Raw genomic sequence first — 19,245 nt, 5'->3', positions numbered from 1 at the left:
ACAAATTTATTAATATTTAAATCCTAAAGGGCAGTCTGGAACCATGTATTAGGTAAGATACCTATATCCATATCTATCTATATCCTCTTAACAACCCTGTGAGATTGTTAACATTTAGAGATGAAAAAAATGAATCTCAAAAATACTAAACAACTTGCTAAAGGTCACACCAGTAGTAAACGGTAAAGATGAAATTAGAAACTGTCTCATAAAATGGTAAGTAAATGAATGAATTTTTCCATGGGTATTGTCAACAACTGGTTTTCTATAAAATAGTCTAAAAATAGAATGAAGACAAAAGCCTAAACAGGAATTACCTTGTTTATAAATGTGTATATGGCAACTGAACTATTGCTGATATACTGACAAGGGTTTTTCTCATGCTGATACATGGGACAATACACACACACTAGAAAATTCTGATTTATCTAATAAATGTCTACTAAATACAAATAATTTTATCTTGCTCGATTCCTAGGACCAATCTCCCTGGCTTACTTCTCTAGTGTTTTTCCTGGAATTTGACTGACTAGTGACAAGTAAAGAGAACTAAGTCGACCACAGATGTACTCCTAGGTGATTCAGAGCTCACAATACTGTTACATTCACACAAATAAAATAATTTATGTAAAGCAGATTTTAATGAAATCTAAGTTTTTATAAGCAAAGCTAGAAGAACAAATACAGAAGTATAATTTACTAACCACACAAACATCTGCCTGTTTGCACGAACAGGTTGGACTGATTAACAACTCCAACTGAGATCGCAGTTTCTCATCATCACCGAGAACTTGGTTAAATTTCTTCACAAAATCTTGTGCTTTCCCAGGATCAGGCAAATTCTCTAGAAGATTAAAAAAGAAACAATACTGCAAAAGAAAAACTACTAAACTAAAACCAAGCTGTCTTAAAAAATACTGCTGTCCTACCAAAAGATAAGACTATATGGGTCTTAGAAATAAAATTATTAAGGATTATTTTTTCTTACTAAATAAGTATTAAACTGATAGTTCCACTGGGGAAATTATTTGATGTCTGCTATAAACCTACAAAGTGAATAAACATACTCACTTGCTATGGTCATCAGTTTTCCAAACATAGCAGAACAGTTAGCTTCTGACTGAAATTTAAAACAGAAACAAATGACGTCATATGTGCTAACAAAATTTCATTAAGAAAACCTACACTCAGTATTGTACATTTTCTTAAGTTAAAAAAAATCCATCATAATATACCCAGTAGGAAATGGCTTACCATATCTACAGCCTATGCAGATAACAAACAACCATGGAGTAACAACTATTAAACTAGCACAAACAGAAGGAAAGGAAATGCCAGCAGGAAGGTATTTTAAAAATTTTGAAAGTTATATAACTTTCATAGGGAAATTATCTTGTCAGAAAACAGAACAGAAAATAATGAAAACAATTATCGTATCAAAATTACTGTGAAACTATACACCAAATAAAATTAACTAAAAATGTGTAAAGTAGAAAAAATTTCTTTCTGAATAGTTCTACTAGCTATTCTGTGGCCCATTAATTAATGTATCACCTTCCTTCCTACTGCCCTTTCCTCCATTACAAGAGTACTCTTTTATTAATGAATCTGTATGATCCCATGGACTTCCCACTTTTTTTAAAGTTTTGTTGGATCACAATCATGCCCATTCATTTATGAACTATCTGTGACTGTTTCTGCACCACAGAGGCAGAGTTAAGCAATTCCAGAGACTGTATGGTCATTTACCAAAAAAAAAAAAAAAGACAACACTCGCTTTAGGCATCCATGGCCACTGAGGGGGTCTCTGTGCATGGTTCCCTGGCTAAGTACACCTACTCTAGCAAATATGTTTAGAAGCATTTATATTATTTATGTTTCTTTTTTCAACCTTCAGAAAATGCTGGGCAGCATTTCTTTGTTAATTTGACTTTGGAATCTTCAAAGGATTGATACCTGATTTGATACTGATACTACAATGACAGACCAAAAGTCAAAGAGGAAAAAAATTTGACTTCTAATATAATTTTATACTGAGATTTAATTCTAATTATTTGAAAACTGATAAACTATAAATTCTTAGTGTCAAAATACTTGATATACTAGAAAACACCATTTCTGTGCTCATGGTGAAAAATATTTTTTTAATATTCATGTGAAATGTAAATTTATCTTGGATAACCACAGAAACTAACTGACATTTAGAATATAAAACAGCTGAGATACCTTTTGCTTGCTTCATTATACAGAAAAATTAACAATGACTAAAACTGTGAATTTAAACAAATCATGAACCTACTGTAGGCTGCTTGTGCAAATCCAACAGTTCTCGTACATGACTTCTAAGCATGTTCTGACACTTCCACATTTCATTGAGAGCTCTGTAAATAGTTATAAATATGAAAAATATACATAATATAACAATACTGGTAATTATTCAACTTTACTAGTTTTCTCACTGCATGGTGTAGATACGCCATTCTTCTACATCTACCTAAAATTTAAAGCTTCAGAAAATTTACTTATTAGGATTAAGACAGTTGGGTTTACAATAGTAAACATAAGGCTTCTTATGAGAGAAAATATTTGAGAAGTTTTCAAGGATGAATAGGATCTTGCCAAGTAAACTGAAGGAATTCAGACATTCTAAGCAGAGGTAGCCAGAAAGTTCTGCTACAAACAGAGAGAAAAATGTCATTAAAGTACATGGCACACACAGGGACGTGAAAAAAATTTATAGGCTTGGAGGACAGAACGTGAGTAGGGGAGCATAAGGAAGCTGGAAAGTATTATAGAAAAGGATCAGATCGTGAAAGGCCAGGCTAAGGAGGTATGCATGAAATAGTGCAGATGACTTCAAAAATGAATTTCTTGGAAATGATGTGGATTCAAAACATGCCAAATTTAAATTGAGTTTCTTTACTCTGGATTCTTTTCTCTCCGTGATAGCAGATTTTCTTCTCTTACAAACCCACTCTGTAATTTCAGGTGCTCAAAATTAGTTTATTTCTGAGTACGCTTTGCCAAATATAAACAGAGATCAAGACCTCTGGCCTGGAATTTACTATCTACAGTGAACGTTATGAACTACTTGCAAATCCTTAAAATGATGGCTGATGTCTTCTAATAGGGTATGTTACTCTGTGGACTTTCTGCTGAAAACGCATAATCTCAACCCAGTAATGAGGAAACACTGAATGAACCCGAACTGAGAGAACATTATATAAAATAACTGACCTATGCAACACTGTTCTGAAAACTGTCCAAGTCATAAAAGACAAAGGCAAACTGAGAAATGGTTCCAAATTTAAAAAGACTAGAGACATGATAATTAAACATGCAACATGTAATCCTAGAAAGGGAACAAAAATCCATAAAGGACATTATTTGGACAATTGAGGAAATTTGAATACACACTGGATTATACAATATTTTATCAATATTAAACCTCCTGACTTTCAATGAAAGCACTCTAGTTATATAAAAGAATATCCTTGTAATTAAGGAATACCTATGTATTAGATGTAAAGGAATGCAGTGTCTGCAAATTACTATCTATGGATCAAAGAAAGTACGTATGTAAAGTACGCACAAATGATAAAGCAAATGGTCAAAAATTAGGAATTTCACTAAATGGGATTTTAAAAGTTTTGTTATTATTTTTGAAACTTTTCTGTAAATTTGAAATTATATGAAATTAAAGTAATATATATATATGTAAATGTAATAGCTGAGGTTCTTATTAAGGAGAATCAGAATTCTCAATAAGAGGAGTTACTTACTTTTTTAAAAGCTTTATTAAAGTGGAATGCCCACAGATTCTAAGTGGCCTGGGATATTTAAGTTATGGTGGCTGTCTGAACAAAATTATTAATAGTGCCTTCTTTCAATCTCAAAAATACTTGTTTCGACAATCAATCATACAGTTATTCTACACAGAAGTGATCTGGACATGTTCTCCTGACAAAGAACCAGTTCTTATTTCTTAGGCTTAGTATGGTAAACCTCCAATAACGTGATTTAGATCCCAGTCAACAGGTGCACAAAAGACAATTTTGACATGGGGACTTCTCTAAATTCCTGAAACCATATTGCTCAGTTGCCAAATATATCTATGCATATAGGAATATTTTTGCTTTAATTTACTTGAATTTAGATAAAAATTTTCTCTATAAATATTTATCTGAGGTTCTTGATTCAACTAGAAGAAGCAATTAGAAATGATTAAATAAATAACTGTATAAAAGATTCAAGAATCATTTAAAAAGTAACTTACTTGACAGCATTTGGATCCAAACTAGCATACAAATAATACAAGCATTTCATTCTCTCTTCTGTTTCCAGGTTGTGGGGGACAAGATATTGAGCAAAGATTTTCTCTACCAATAGTCTATGAAGCAAACAAACAAAGAGAAAAAAACCCCAAGTAACAAAATTATTCTGTTTTTCAGAAGCAAAAGCCATTTTATATTTTAACCACCTCATACAAAGATACCATACCAATGGTGATACCCATGTGTGCAAATAAATGGAAAAGATCAGTATGTGATCAATGTTTTTCCTTACAAGTATAGTTATTTTTAAATTTAGAGCTACAGTTGTTACTTGTGGCTTTACACTTTGTCAGCCTGAAACATCTGTTCTAAAAGGGTTATATATTATTCCTAAGCACAGGATGCTAAGCCTGTTCCACCTGTTCGTCATCATCAGTCTGGAGCTATCAGAAATTATTTAACATTACAAATAAAGCTACGATCAAGAATTACTAATTCTCAAAAAATGTATCAATTTCCTCTGATTACAGTCTGGCTCCTTTCCCATGTTGTCATTCTGTAAAATCAAGGTGATCTTCCTTCATCATCCTGAAAATCAGCTTCTCTTATGCAGATCTGTCTTCACTGCACATTCTAAATTCGTTACCATATTCAAATATCCTTCTTGCTAAGCCTATATTTATTATTCAACATCACTAGAATAAAGGTTCTTATTATAAGGATTATAATTATAAAATTATTCTTATTTAATCCTTATTAAATATAAGGATTCTTCATTAGCCAATGAAATACATAATCAATAATGTCAAAGTAGTCTAACTCAATAAAACACTGTGAAGTATTTTGCAAAAAACAAAATTATTACTGTAATCCAATAGAGAATTATGAGTAACATTCAGAAAGGGAAAACAACATAAGTTCTCATCTCAAGAAAAGAATTTTCTATATATGGGTATGGAAGTTAGACTTACTAGGTGATCATTTGGCAATATATACAAATATAGAATCATAACACTTATACACTTGAAGTATAATGCTATACGTCAATTATGCCTCAAAAAAAAAAAAAAAAAGAACAGTAATATCTCAATTGGTACTTACAGTGTTGCAAAAAGGAAAAATAACTAGCACTTAAAAAACAGTGCTACATTGCCAGGTGGTGGGCCAGGGGTCTTTATATTCATTATATTATTTAATCCGTAAGACAATTCTGTAAGGAAGGCTCATCTAATAAGGGGTAGAATGAACACTTGGTCTCTGGTCTGAGTCCAACTCTCTTGCCTATATTTCACAATTATTATGCTAACTGATAATTCTGGCTATAGTCTTATTTAAACATGATATGTCTAAACATGCAGAAAGTGATTTCTGAACTTAGAAACTAAGTATTATGAAAAAAATCAAACAGAAACCATATTAAAAAATTAAAAACACTTTTATATTCATCCATTTTACCAACATATGGAACTCACTTGTCATCGATGCTATTTTGATAATATATATGCAAAAGTTTGTCCTTTATCCAGCTGACTTTCTCTGCAGCTTCCTTTCCTGCTTCACCATGAAGACAGTATTTCTTATAAAGCTGAGCCAGACCCATCATAGCTTCTTTTCTTACTCGCCACTAGAAAGTACAAAGTTTACTAGATGAGCTAGATAACAAATTTTAGTATAATACCTGGCAAAAATTATGATTTATTCCAATAGGTTGCACAGATTAAGGTGTGCATAGATTAGCACAATACTTATTTTCATAAAAGACAAATCACTTAAACAACAATTTTGATTATGTTTCTGTTTAGAAAACAGACTAGTTTGCAAATTATCCAGTGCAAATACTACTAGATCACCTATCAATTTTTTATTTTCTTCAAAGCCAAGCAACAATAAATTTTACCAAAAATCTCATTTGATTCTGTCTAAAAAAAAATTTGGCCAAGTTTTAGGAGTGATTAAAAAATAAGAGAAAGTATACAATTCAGTCTACAAACAAAAGCCGAATCATCTGGAATGTTTTATCCTAGTTATATCCCTTTTGATATTAACTCAGAATAAGAAGAGCAAAATTGGGGTGGGAGGTTGAAGAGAGGTTCAAGAGGGAAGAGACATATGTATACCTATGGCTGATTCATGTTGATGTGTGGCAGAAACCAAAATAATATTGTAAAGCAATTATCCTCCAATTATAAAAAAAGCAAAATTTGGTATCAAAATGTTTGAATTATAAAGTTGGAAAGCACCTTAGTGATAGTCTTAAGTGAATTTTATTATTTTGTAATCTAAAGGGCAAATCAGTTACCTAGTCACACCCTAATTCATGAAAGACTAGGAGTTAAATAGATTGGAGGGGTTTAAGAGAAGGGAAGAAAGGTGATCAGAGGAGGGTGGACAGAAAAGGAGATTATAAAAATCTAGAGTCAGAAAGACAAAAGAACAATAATAACCACAAGGTACTTATCTCTAATAAATCAGAGTATACTTATCTTTGGTTTATTTAATACTTGAAATTTTTTTGGTATACTTTTCTCAATTTTAGATTATTTATTTGGTGAAATGAAACTGTTCCCATATAACAAGTAAAAGATGCATTTTGACATTTCTAACATGAAACCAAAGAATGTAAGCAGTGAAATCGAAGATTTTAATTCATTCCCACTTTTTAGAGAAAACAAAATTTAGAAAGGCTATTTTTTTTTTGCTGCGTCACTTCAGTAGTGTCCACCGACCCTGTGCGACCCCATAGACAGCAGTCCACCAGGCTACCCTGTCCCTAGGATTCTCCAGGCAAGAACACTGGAGTGGGTTGCCATTTCCTTCTCCATTGCATGAAGGTGAAAAGTGAAAGTGAAGTCACTCAGTCGTGTCCAACTCTAGCGACCCCATGGACTGCAGCCTACCAGGCTCCTCGTCCATGGGATTTTCTAGGCAAAATTACTGGAGTGGGGTCCCACTGCCTTCTCCGAGAAAGGCTATACTCTAGGTTATTTAATTCATTACACCAAAATAACAGTTCCTAAAACGTCCAATAGGCCTTATTAAGACTATATCATACAGTCTCAGTTAGCAAGAATCATTTACTCAGCTCATCCTGAAATTATAAACAAACACTGACAGAAGTAGAAGTGAAATGTTTCTAAAAGGAAGAAGTAATAAAAATGGCAATACTTGAAATCGGGTTTGGGGGCTGGGGAGGTGGTAATTAACAACTAAGCAATAGGGAGTGTTATTTCATTTATATTAATGCCAGGGGGAAAAAACTCTTCAGATGGAGAATTAATGACACAGCTGAACAAGTTAAATGGTGTTTACATATCTCTGTCTCCTATGACTATTTCAAAACAATTTAAAGAATGCATCTTGCTATATATTTCTATAGCAAGATACTGCTTTTCTATCTTGAAATTACAGCTAAACTGCATTAGTTTCAGGATGGTAGGAGATTTTTAAAACTGTGCTTCAAATAAAATAGCACACTTTTAAAGGCAACCTTTTTTAAAGATGTTAATAAGTAACATGTTTTATCAGCCTGCCTTGCCTATATGTCCCTTATGGCTGACACTATTTCTTAGCAACTATTACTGTTCTTAGTACTACATTTATCAACCCACATTTTAAATTGCATCCACATACAGGAAATTACACAAAGAGTAATGACTAAATGGCACCCCACTCCAGTACTTTTGCCTAGAAAATCCTATAGACAGAGGAGCCTGATGGGCTGCAGTCCATGGGGTCACGAAGAGTCGGACATGACTGAGAGACTTCACTTTCATTTTTCACTTTCATGCATTGGAGAAGGAAATGGCAACCCACTCCAATGTTCTTGCCTGGAGAATCCCAGGGATGGGGAAGCCTGGTGGGTTGCCGTCTACGGGGTCACACAGAGTTGGACACGACTGAAGCGACTTAGCAGCAGCAGCAGCAGCAATGACTAAACATCAAAGGCTCTAAGCTTAGCATAGCAATATGAAAACACCACTTTTACAGGAAGTACGATATTCCAAGACAGATACTTCCGCAAATGCTAACTATAAAGCAAACAAATGGTGATGATCAGTATTCTGAAACTCATCATGTAACTGAAAAGGTAAAACAAAACTTTAATTTTGCTGCTCGTTTTGTAAAGGTGAGCTAAAAACCCATACTGAAGATATGAAAAGCTACAGAATCCAATGTTTGAGTGAACTCCGGGAGATGGTAATGGATAGGGAGGCCTGGCGTGCTGCGATTCATGTGGTCGCAAGGAGTCGGACACGACTAAGTGACTGAACTGAACTGAACTGAATTTGACTTTCAAGATAACTTTAAATATAAAATGATTTCTATTGTATTTTGCTAACAGTGTAAACATCAGATCAAATCAGTCGCTCAGTCGAGTCCGACTGTTTGCGACCCCATGAATCGCAGCACGCCAGGCCTCCCTGTCCATCACCAACTCCCGGAGTTCACTCAGACTCACATCCATCGAGTCAGCGATGCCATCCAGCCATCTCATCCTCTGTCGTCCCCTTCTCCTCCTGCCCCCAATCCCTCCCAGCATCAGTCTTTTCCAATGAGTCAACTCTTCGCATGAGGTGGCCAAAGTACTGGAGTTTCAGCTTTAGCATCATTCCTTCCAAAGAAATCCCAGGGCTGATCTCCTTCAGAATGGACTGGTTAGTAAATTAAAAAAGAATAAAATTCCTCAGGTTTTACCCGTTTGTCCAGTGTTCTTTCTCTTACAAAGCCAAGTAGCTGATCATTCACTAAGGCAAGGTCTCTTTTGGCAGCAGTTATTATAGTAACAATAACATCATGACGAATAGCTTCTTCTGGATCATGGGATCGAACTTTCAAATATTCTGAAACAGAAAAAATTAAGCTAAATATAAGCTATAATATTCATTATGTTCACAATGACCAAAAAAAAAAAAACAACCTAATGCTTTTATGTCTATATACTGGAACAATTGTAAAATGAGGATAAATTAAAATCATTTAATTTCTGAGGTGGCCATTACATAATAACAAAATGAACTATATCATACTATTACTGAAAAGTTATATGTTAATAAATAATATTTTATACCAACTATTATGGAAAAGTCAAATCAGTACCTGATTTGAAATCAAAGCAGCACCTGATTTATACAATACATATTAAATGACTAAAAAAAATACAATAAAAATTCTTATAGCATTACACAATATAAAATAACATTCTATGACCGCTAAAAAAAATCTTAGATAATTATGATACGAACAAAGTTATTTCCTCTCTTTTTGGCAAGCACTTTGTTTATTTTTGGACAAATTGATAAAAATTTGGTAAAACATTTATTTGTATTTTTGTTTGCGCTGGGTCTTTGTTGCTGTGCAGGCTTTTCTCGAGTTGCCCAAGCAGAGGCTACTCTCTAGTTGTGCAGGCAGAGGCTGTTCTCTAGTTGCAGCTCTTGAGTTCTAATTGTGGTAGTTTCTCCTGTTGTGGAGCTGAGCTATAGGGTGCATGGGCTTCAGCAGCTGTGGCATGTGGACTCAGCAGTTGTGGTTCCCAGGCTCTGGAGCACAGGCTGAGTAGTTGTGGCACACAAGCTTAGCTGTCCTGTGGCATGTAGGATCTTCCTGGTCAGGGATCGACCCGTGTCTCCTGCATTGGCATGCAGATTCCTTACCACTGAGCCATCAAGGCAGCCCACAGTAAACAGTATTTTGATTCTGGTGGTTTAGTCACTGAGTAAGACTCTTGCAATCCCATGAACAGCGGCCTGCTAGGCTCCTCTGTCCATGGTATTTCCAAGAATACTGGAGTGGGTTGTCATTTCCTACTCCAGGGGATCTTCCTGATCCAGGGATTGAACATGAGTCTCCTGCAAAGCAGGCAGGTTCTTTACTGCTGAGACTCCTTATACTGAGTCTGAAGCCCAAGTATTTTGATAGAAGCTATTTATTCGTTACAACCAAATAAGTAGGTTTAAACGCTTTATTTCAAGTGAAGAATGAGAAATTCTACTAATCTATTTCAGAAGAAATCACTTATCTACTTACTCAAAGGAAGAGTCTACTTCTTTAAACTATCATTCCAAAAAATTTCAAAAGATTACAATGTGAAGATTTCAAACTTAATTTTATTGTATAAACATGAAATCACTTACTAGTCCATGACTGTTAGAGACCTGAAACAGTGCCAGAGTGAAACCTATTCAAAAACTCAAGTTAAAGTCAAAGGCCACATCTAAAATATATTTGTGTGATTGCGTTCATATTTCAATAGACCAGCCACCTTACCTGTGAGATCCTTTGCTAAATCTGGGTGATTCATTAAACAGTGACTGGCAAATTTCACACTTTCTAATCTCACAGGAACATGAATGTCATTAAATCTATACAGAAAAAGATTGCTAAATATTAGTTGTAAGGCAAAATAACTATTTTCAAATAAGGTACATCAACAGTACATAAATATCTACTAAAAAAATAAAGTTTTTTTTTCCAATACTTACTAGAAAATACGGTGGTCATTAAAATGACAGTTACATCATTCTGAAGGAAGAATATAAATTAAAAAATACATAATTTCACAACAGTATTTTTTAGAACAGGATTTTCACCATGTTAAAACAGTATAAAACATCCCCCAACCCAAACTATGTATGTTGAAAAGCCAAAAATTGTAGCTTAAAATTATACCACAAAACAAACAAAAAATAAAATTTCAAAATGCACAAAATCTATCTGAGAAAAGTTTACAGGAGAAAAATGCTAGAAGAATGTGAGGTAGAAAGCAAGGGCAGACCCAGAAATAAGTACACACAATCCATGTGCCATACTGCCTCAAAGCAAAAAAAAAAGTTTCACGTGGCTGGAACCAACCCGTAATTGCCCTTTTTGCTATTGCTATTTAGTTGCTAAGTCATGTACAATTCTTTGCCACCCCACTGACTGTAGGCCACCAGGCTCCTCTGTCCATGGGATATCCAGGTAAGAACACTGAACGGGTTGCCTTTTCTTCTTCAAGGGATCTTCCTGATTCAGCGTTCAAGCCCATATCTGCACTGGCAGGCAAATTCTTTACTGCTGAGCCACCAGTATTCAGTTTAGTTCAGTCACTCAGTTGTGTCCGACTCTTTGTGACGCCATGAACAGCAGCATGCCAGGCCTCTCTGTCCATCACCAACTCCCAGAGTTTACACAAACTCATGTCCATTGAGTTGATGATGCCACCCAACCATCTCATCCTCTGTAGTCCCCTTCTCCTCCTGCCCTCAAACTTTCCCAGGATCAGGGTCTTTTCAAATGAATCAGCTCTTCGCATCAGGTGGCCAAAGTATTGGAGTTTTAGCTTCAGCATCAGTCCCTCCAATGAACACCCAGGACTGATCTCCTTTAGGATGGACTGGTTGGATCTTCTTGCAGTCCAAGGGACTCTCAAAAGTCTTAAACACCACAGTTCAAAAGCATCAATTCTTCGGCGCTCAGCTTTCTTTATAGTCCAACTCTCACATCCATACATGACTACTGGAAAAACCATAGCCTTGACTAGATGGACCTTTGTTGGCAAAGTAATGTCTCTGCTTTTGAATAAGCTGTCTAGGTTGGTCATAACTTTTCTTCCAAGGAGCAAGCGACTTTTAATTTCATGGCTGGAATCACCATCTGCAGTGATTTTGGAGCCCAGAAAAATAGTCAGCCATTGTTTCCCCATCTATTTGCCATGAAGTGACAGGATCAGATGCCATGATCTTACTTTTCTGAATGTTGAGCTTTAAGCCAACTTTTTCACTCTTCTCTTTCACTTTCATCAAGAGCCTCTTTAGTTCTTCACTTTCTGCCATAAGGGTGGTGTCATCTGCATATCTGAGGTTATTGATATTTCTCCTAGCAATCTTGATTCCAGCATATGCTTCCTCCAGCCCAGCATTTCTCATGATGTACTCTGCATATAAATTAAATAAGCAGGGTGACAATATACAGCCTTGACATACTCCTTTTCCTGTTTGGAACCAGTCTGTTGTTCCACGTCCAGTTATAACTGTTGCTTCCTGACCTGCATACATGTTTCTCAAGAGGCAGGTCAAGTGGTCTGGTATTCCCATCTCTTTCAGAATTTTCCACAGTTTATTGTGATCCACACAGTCAAAGGCTTTGGCATAGTCAATAAAGCAGAAGATGTTTTTCTGGAACTCTCTTGCTTTTTCCATGATCCAGCAGATGTTGGCAATTTGATCTCTGGTTCCTCTGCCTTTTCTAAAATCAGCTTGAACATCTGGAAGTTCACGGTTCACGTGTTCCTGAAGCCCGGCTTGGAGAATTCTGAGCATTACTTTACTAGCTTGTGAGATGAGTGCAATTGTGCGGTAGTTTGAGCATTCTTTGGCATTGCCTTTCTTTGGGACTGGAATGAAAACTGACTTTTTCCAAATTTGCTGACATATTGAGTGTAGCACTTTCACAGCATCATCTTTTAGGATTTGAAATAGCTCAACTGGAATTCCATCACCTCCACTAGCTTTGTTTGTAGTGATGCTTCCTAAGGCCCACTTGACCTCACATTCCAGGATGTCTGGCTCTAGGTGAGTGATCATACCATCTGATTATCTGGGTCGTGAAGATCTTTTCTGTGTAGTTCTTCTGTGTATTCTTGCTACCTCTTCTCAATATCTGCTGCTTCTGTTAGGTCCATACCATTTCTGTCTTTTATTGAGCCCATCTTTGCATGATTCTATTGTTCCCATTCTAGAATACCCATTCTATTGTTTTCCTCTATTTCTTTGCACTGATCACTGAGGAAGGCTTTCTTATCTCTCCTTTCTATTCTTTAGAATTCTGCATTCAAATGGGTATATCTTTCCTTTTCTCCTTCGCTTTTCACTTCTCTTCTTTACATAGCTATTTATAGCCTCCTCAGACAGCCATTTTGCTTTTTTGCATTTCTTTTTCTTGGGGATGGTCTTGCCTGTCTCCTGTACAATGTTACAAACCTTCATCCATAGTTCATCAGGCACTCTGCCTATCAGATCTAGTCCCTTAAATCTATTTCTCAATTCCACTGTATAATCATAAGGGTTAGGGTTACAGCAAGAATTTAATAAGCATGAAACTCAGTATGTAGATTCAGAACTTCATATAAGGATAAGCTGAGTAACTGAAATTTTAAATTTATTGGGCAATTTAAAAATATTAATCATAAATAATGTGATTTACTTATTTTTTAGCTTTTAATTTCCTCTACCCTATTCCTCCCCACCCCCACCTTCCACCTCCCTTTCCCTCAGGCAAGTGTTTGTTCTCCTTAACTGTCTTTGTTTTGTTATGTTTGGTCTTTTTTTTTTTTTTTAGATTTCACATATAAGTGAAACCATACAGTACCTGTCCTTCTCTGTTTGGGACATCCATGTTGTCTCAAATGGTAAGATTTCCTTCTTCATGGAAGAGTAAAATTCCACCACGTATGTATATACCACATCTAGTTTATCCACTGATCTGTTGTTTGGGCAGCTGGGTTGCTTTCTGGTCTTGGCTATTATAAATAATGCCAGAGTGAACATGGAGCTAATGAATCTATCTTTTCTGATTAGTATTTCTGTTTTCTTCAGATAAATACCCAGGACTGTAATTCCTGGATCACATGATAGTGTCATTTTAAATTATCTGAGGAACCTCCATACTGTTTTCGATAGTGGCGGCACCAATTTACATCGCCACCAACAGTGCACAATGGTTCCCTTTTCTCCACATCTTTGCAGACACTTGTTATTTGTAGTCGTTTTGATAACAGCCATTCTGACAGGTGTGAGGTGGTATCTCACTGTGGTTTTGATTTGCACTTCCTTGATGATTAGTGATGTTGAGTATCTTTTTAAAAAAATATATTAATTTTTAATTGATTGATGATCGGTTTACAACATTGGTTTGATTTTGGTCATACATCAACATGCATTAGCCAAAGGTATACAAATATCCCCTGATGTTGAGCATCTTTTCATATGTCGTCTTTGGAAAAATGTTCATCAGATCCTCTCCCATTTTTAAAACAGGTTGCTTGCTTTTTTGATGTTGACTTGAATGAGGTATTTATATATTTTAGATATTAACAACTTATCATGTATATTATTTGGAAATAACTTCTCCCATTTAGTAGAATTATTCATCCTAGTTCTGTGAAAAAGGCCATTGGTATTTTGATAAGGATTGCAATGAATCTGTAGATTGCCTTTAACAATATTTAATTATTTCAATTATATCTTTCCAACTCTGTGTGTCGTCTTCAGTTGGTTTATCAGTATCTTACAGTTTTCCAAGTACAGTTCTTTTGCCTCCTTAGGTAGGTTTATTCTGAGGTATTTTATTCTCTATGATGTGGCTGTAAATGGGATTATTTTCTTAATTTTTCTGATAGTTCACTGTTAGTGTATTCAGATGCAAAGATTTCTGTTTATTGATTTTTGTATCCTACAACATACTCAAATTCATTGATGAATTCTAGTAGTTTTCTGGTGGCATCTTTAGGATTTCCTATGTAGTATTACATGTCATCTGCAAATAGTGAGCTAGTACCTAACAGAGGCAGAAGATATTAAGAAGAGGTGGCAAGTATATACAGAACTCTACAAAAATGGTCTTAATGACCAGGACAGCCATGATGGTGTGGTCACTCACCTAGAGCCAGATATCCTGGAATGTGGAGTCAAGTGGACATAGGAAGCATTGCTACAAATAAAGCTAGTGGAGGTGATGGAATTCCAGCTGAGCTCTTTAAAATCCTTAAAGATGATGTTAAATTGCTGCACTCACTATGTCAGCAAATTTGGAAAACTCAGCAGTGGACACAGGACTAGAAAGGTCAGTTTTCATTCCAATTCCAGAGAAGGGCAGTGCCAAATAATGCTCAAACTATTGGACAGTTACGCTAAGGTTACGCTCATGGGGTCGCAAAGAGTCAGACACGACTGAGCGACTGAACTGAACTGACCTGAAAGTTATGCTCAAAATCCTTCAAGCCAGGTTTCAATAGTACATGAACAGAGAACTTCCAGATGTACAAGCTGGGTTTAGAAAAGTCAGGGAGATCAGAGATCAAATTGCCAAAATCCACTGGATCATAGAAAAAGCAAGGGAATTCCAGAAAAACATCTATTTCTCCTTCATTGACTACATTAAAGCCTTTGACTGTGTGGATCACAATCAACTGTGCAATATTCTTAAAGAGATGGAAATACCAGACCACCTTTCCTGACTCCCGAGAAACCTGTATGCAGGTCAAGAAGCAACACTTACAACTGGACATGGATAAAGTGGTTGGTTTAAAATTGGGAAAGGACTAAGATAAGGATATATACTGTTACTCTAGTTTATTTAACTTGTATGTGGAGTACATCATGTGAAATGCTGGGCAGGATGAAGCACAAGCTGGATCAAGATTACCAGGAGAAATATCAACAACGCAGATGATTCCACTCTAATGGCAGACAGTGAAAAGGAACTAAAGAGCCTCTTGATGAGGGTGAAAGAGGCGAGTGAAAAAGCTGGCTTAAAACTTAGCATTCAAAAAATTAAGACCATGGTACCCAGTCCCATCACTTCACTGCAAACAGAAAGGGAAAAAGTAGAATCAGTAACAGATTTTATTTCTCTGGGCTCCAAAACAGTGACCGCAGCCATGAAATTAAAAGATGCTTGCTCCTTGGAAGAAAAGCTATGACAAACATGGACAGTGTATTAAAAAGCAAAGATATCACTTTGCTGACAAAGGTCTGTATAGTCAAAGCTATGGTTTTTCCAGTAGTCAGGCATGGATGTGAGAGTTGGACCATAAAGAAGGTTGAGTGCCAGAGAACTGATGCTTATGCTTTCTAACTGTATTGCCGGAGAAGACTCTTGAGAGTTCCTTGGACACCAAGGAGTTCAAACCAGTCAATCTTAAAGGAAATAGGCCCTGAATATTCTAGTAAAGGACTGAAGCTGCAGCTCCAATACTTTGGCCATGTGATGCAAAGACCTGACTCGTTGGAAAAGACCCTGATGCTGGGGAAGATTGAAGACCAAAGGAGAAGGTGGTGGCAGAGGATGAGATGGTTAGATAGCATCACCGACTCAATGAGCACAAGTCTGAACAAACTCCAGAAGATAATGAAAGACAGGTAAGCCTGGCATGCTGCAATCCATGGGGTCGCAAAGAGTTGGACATGACTTAGTGACTGCTGCTGCTGCTAAGTCTCGTCAGTCGTGTCCGACTCTGTGCGACCCCACAGACAGAAGCCCACCAGGCTCCTCTGTCCCTGGGATTCTCCAGGCAAGAACACTGGACTGGGTTGCCATTTCCTTCTCCAATGCATGAAAGTGAAAAGTGAAAGTGAAGTCGCTCAGTCATGTCCGACTCTTAGCGGCTCCATGGACTGTAGCCTACCAGGCTCCTCCATCCATGGGATTTCCCAGGCAAGAGTACTGGAGTAGGGTGCCATTGCCCTCTCCGCCTTAGTGACTAAACAACAATAATCACTGACACAATTTCATTACTGGTAATTGATTTGTACATATTTTCTGTTTCTTCCTGGTTCAGTCGTGGGAAACAATACATTTCTAGGGATTTGTTCATTTCTTCTAGGTTGTCTGCTTTGTTGGCATATAATTGATCATAGATAATGTGACTTTAAACATTGAAAACATGTATATTTTTGAAGTGATCTCATAAATAACCAATAAAACTAAAGTTATTTAATAGACACATAAATATCCATGGCCGCCTACTTTCTTATCCAGAGACAACTGTCATTTTAATAAAATATTTCATTTAGGATTTATAATTTTCTAACTAACAGAGAAAAGTGAGTAGTACTATTCATGATCAAGTATCAAAACACTTATTACTAAATAATTAAGGGAAATAGTCTAGTACAACAGATATGCTAAAAATACTTCTTTGTTTACCTGAATAAGAGACCGATTACTAGGACACTAGTGAATGTGAAATTTTCAGTGTAAGAAGCCTCTTACTGTTGATTTAGTTTTTATAAGTTATGCAAGTGAAAAATGGAGTCTTGCATTTTCGTTTAAATGTTTTTCTATATATATTAATGTCAATCACTAGGACAGATACACTCGTCTATGTACTGACAAGTAGAACTGTTTCATTCCCTCTAAATTCTTATAAATTCAAGTTTAATTAATCAAATGGTCAGAATATATTCAAGACCTTCAAAACGACCTGTTCTGGGCAAATAAGATATCATTATATCAGTGTCTCCAATTTGTTACATATATGTAATTTATTTATTTGGCTGCCTCAGGTCTTAGTGGCAGCATACAGGATCTTCATTGAGTCACGGGGGCTTAACTGCTCTGTGTCATACGGGATCTCAGTACCCTGCCCAGGGAATGAACCTGTGTCCCTTGTATTGTGAGGTGGATTCTTAACCACTGGACCACCATGGAAGTCTCTTATTTATTTTAGTATTTAACATAGGATTACTATAACAATTATTATAGTGAGTTTACTTGAAGAAAAATTTTGGAGCCCATTTCCTGAATCAGTTGAATTAGACAATGATGAATTTCAAATGTTCTCTAGAATATTAATAATAAAAATTGACTTTTTAATCAATGTTTGAAGTAAAGAAACATGTAAATGTAACACAAGAAAGCAATTTAATAAATTTCATAGATTTTCCAACCTTACCATCAAGTTGAACAGAACACAATAATTCCAAGTTCTTTAGAAGGAACATTAAAAGCTTTGAGCAGTGCTATTTTCCATTTCAAAATCAGACAATACTGAATTGTTTAAAACACACATCTTGCTACCAGATAAGCTATGTATCTAAAGGATAAGCACCAGTAAATAAATAAACTGTTTGAGTGAAATATGGCATGGACTGGACCATGATGTCTTCAATCTCATGATTTAAAAATTTTAAGACTCTGCAGATCTTCAAATGTTTATTCTAATGACATTATTTTAGCACACACAAGAAAGATTAAAATCTGTTATGTGGGTAAATAAAAAAAAGCTTTCTTCATAAAAAATTGCTCTTCAGTTTACTCTCCGAGAGAGACAGTAACATTGGTATTAAAAAAACATATATCGAAGTTTGATATATGTGGTTTTAATCAGGTGGGCCATACTGACTAGCCTCCAAAACATAGAGTCCACAGAATTGTATTCTCTTACCGTCCAAGAAAACACTGCCATAGAGGACGATTCTGTGTTGCTAAATCGGAATCTTTAGAGCCAAACAATTTAGCTAAAAGTCGAACAACAGCTAATCGTTCTTCTCCATCATTGCTCTAAGAGAAAAAAGAAAATAAATAAAACCTGAGATTTATTCATCAGATTATAAAAAAATAACATAAAATAGTCCCAAGAAGCTGCAATTTCACTATTTTTGCTTATAATGATGAAAACTTTAAAATATTGTATTCTCTCATTTACTATGCAGAAGTTGATTTAATTCCACATTAGATCATCAGGTCCTTTGCTCTTATTTCATTCCCTCTCAACTGTTAATTTATGCCTGTTTTCTCTGCTTGCTTGCAATCTGTACAGATGCTGTAGAAATATGAAGATAATGATTTAATTCTAACATTCCCTAAGAGTCCTAGAAAAAATTCTGTGAATGGAAGACCTACAAGTAACTTCTGCCCTACAATTTCATCTCCAACATAAACCCATATCAATTAAGGTTTTGATATCTGAAAGGTTTTTTTTTTTTCGGTATATGAAGTTTTAATCAATGATCCCCTCCTGACTGGAGCACAAAATACTGAAGAATGTCATGATTCAGAAAAATTCATTTTAACAGAAGAGAATGAATCTTACAAGGATCTATAAAGTCAAGTGAACTGAACACTACAAAAAAGCAAAACTTCATTTTTGATAGGGGCCTATTTTCTTATCCTGAATCAATATACATTACAAAAATGTCCTTCATTTCACTAGTGAAGCCACATTAATATATATCGAATTATTCTAAAACCACATGGTGCATGAAATGTTTTA

General features: G+C 35.6%; 1 protein-coding gene across 1 annotated transcript in view; it reads right to left on the bottom strand.

The window, feature by feature from the left end:
* Positions 1–19,245, bottom strand: part of PDS5A (PDS5 cohesin associated factor A) — an 89,871-nt gene that overhangs the window by 51,121 nt on the left and 19,505 nt on the right. The window contains exons 7-14 of the mRNA XM_010833563.1: positions 18,418–18,533; positions 10,539–10,633; positions 8,970–9,115; positions 5,747–5,898; positions 4,277–4,390; positions 2,300–2,381; positions 1,072–1,120; positions 705–844 (exon numbers count right to left, since the gene is read on the bottom strand). Of these exons, the coding sequence (XP_010831865.1) occupies positions 705–844; positions 1,072–1,120; positions 2,300–2,381; positions 4,277–4,390; positions 5,747–5,898; positions 8,970–9,115; positions 10,539–10,633; positions 18,418–18,533 (894 nt within the window). The remainder of the gene's footprint in view (positions 1–704; positions 845–1,071; positions 1,121–2,299; positions 2,382–4,276; positions 4,391–5,746; positions 5,899–8,969; positions 9,116–10,538; positions 10,634–18,417; positions 18,534–19,245) is intronic.

Source organism: Bison bison, unplaced genomic scaffold (genome assembly GCF_000754665.1).
Source record: "Bison bison bison isolate TAMUID 2011002044 unplaced genomic scaffold, Bison_UMD1.0 scf7180017863790, whole genome shotgun sequence".
Taxonomy (NCBI): Eukaryota; Metazoa; Chordata; class Mammalia; order Artiodactyla; family Bovidae; genus Bison; species Bison bison.
This window is presented reverse-complemented; position numbering and strand designations above follow the sequence as displayed.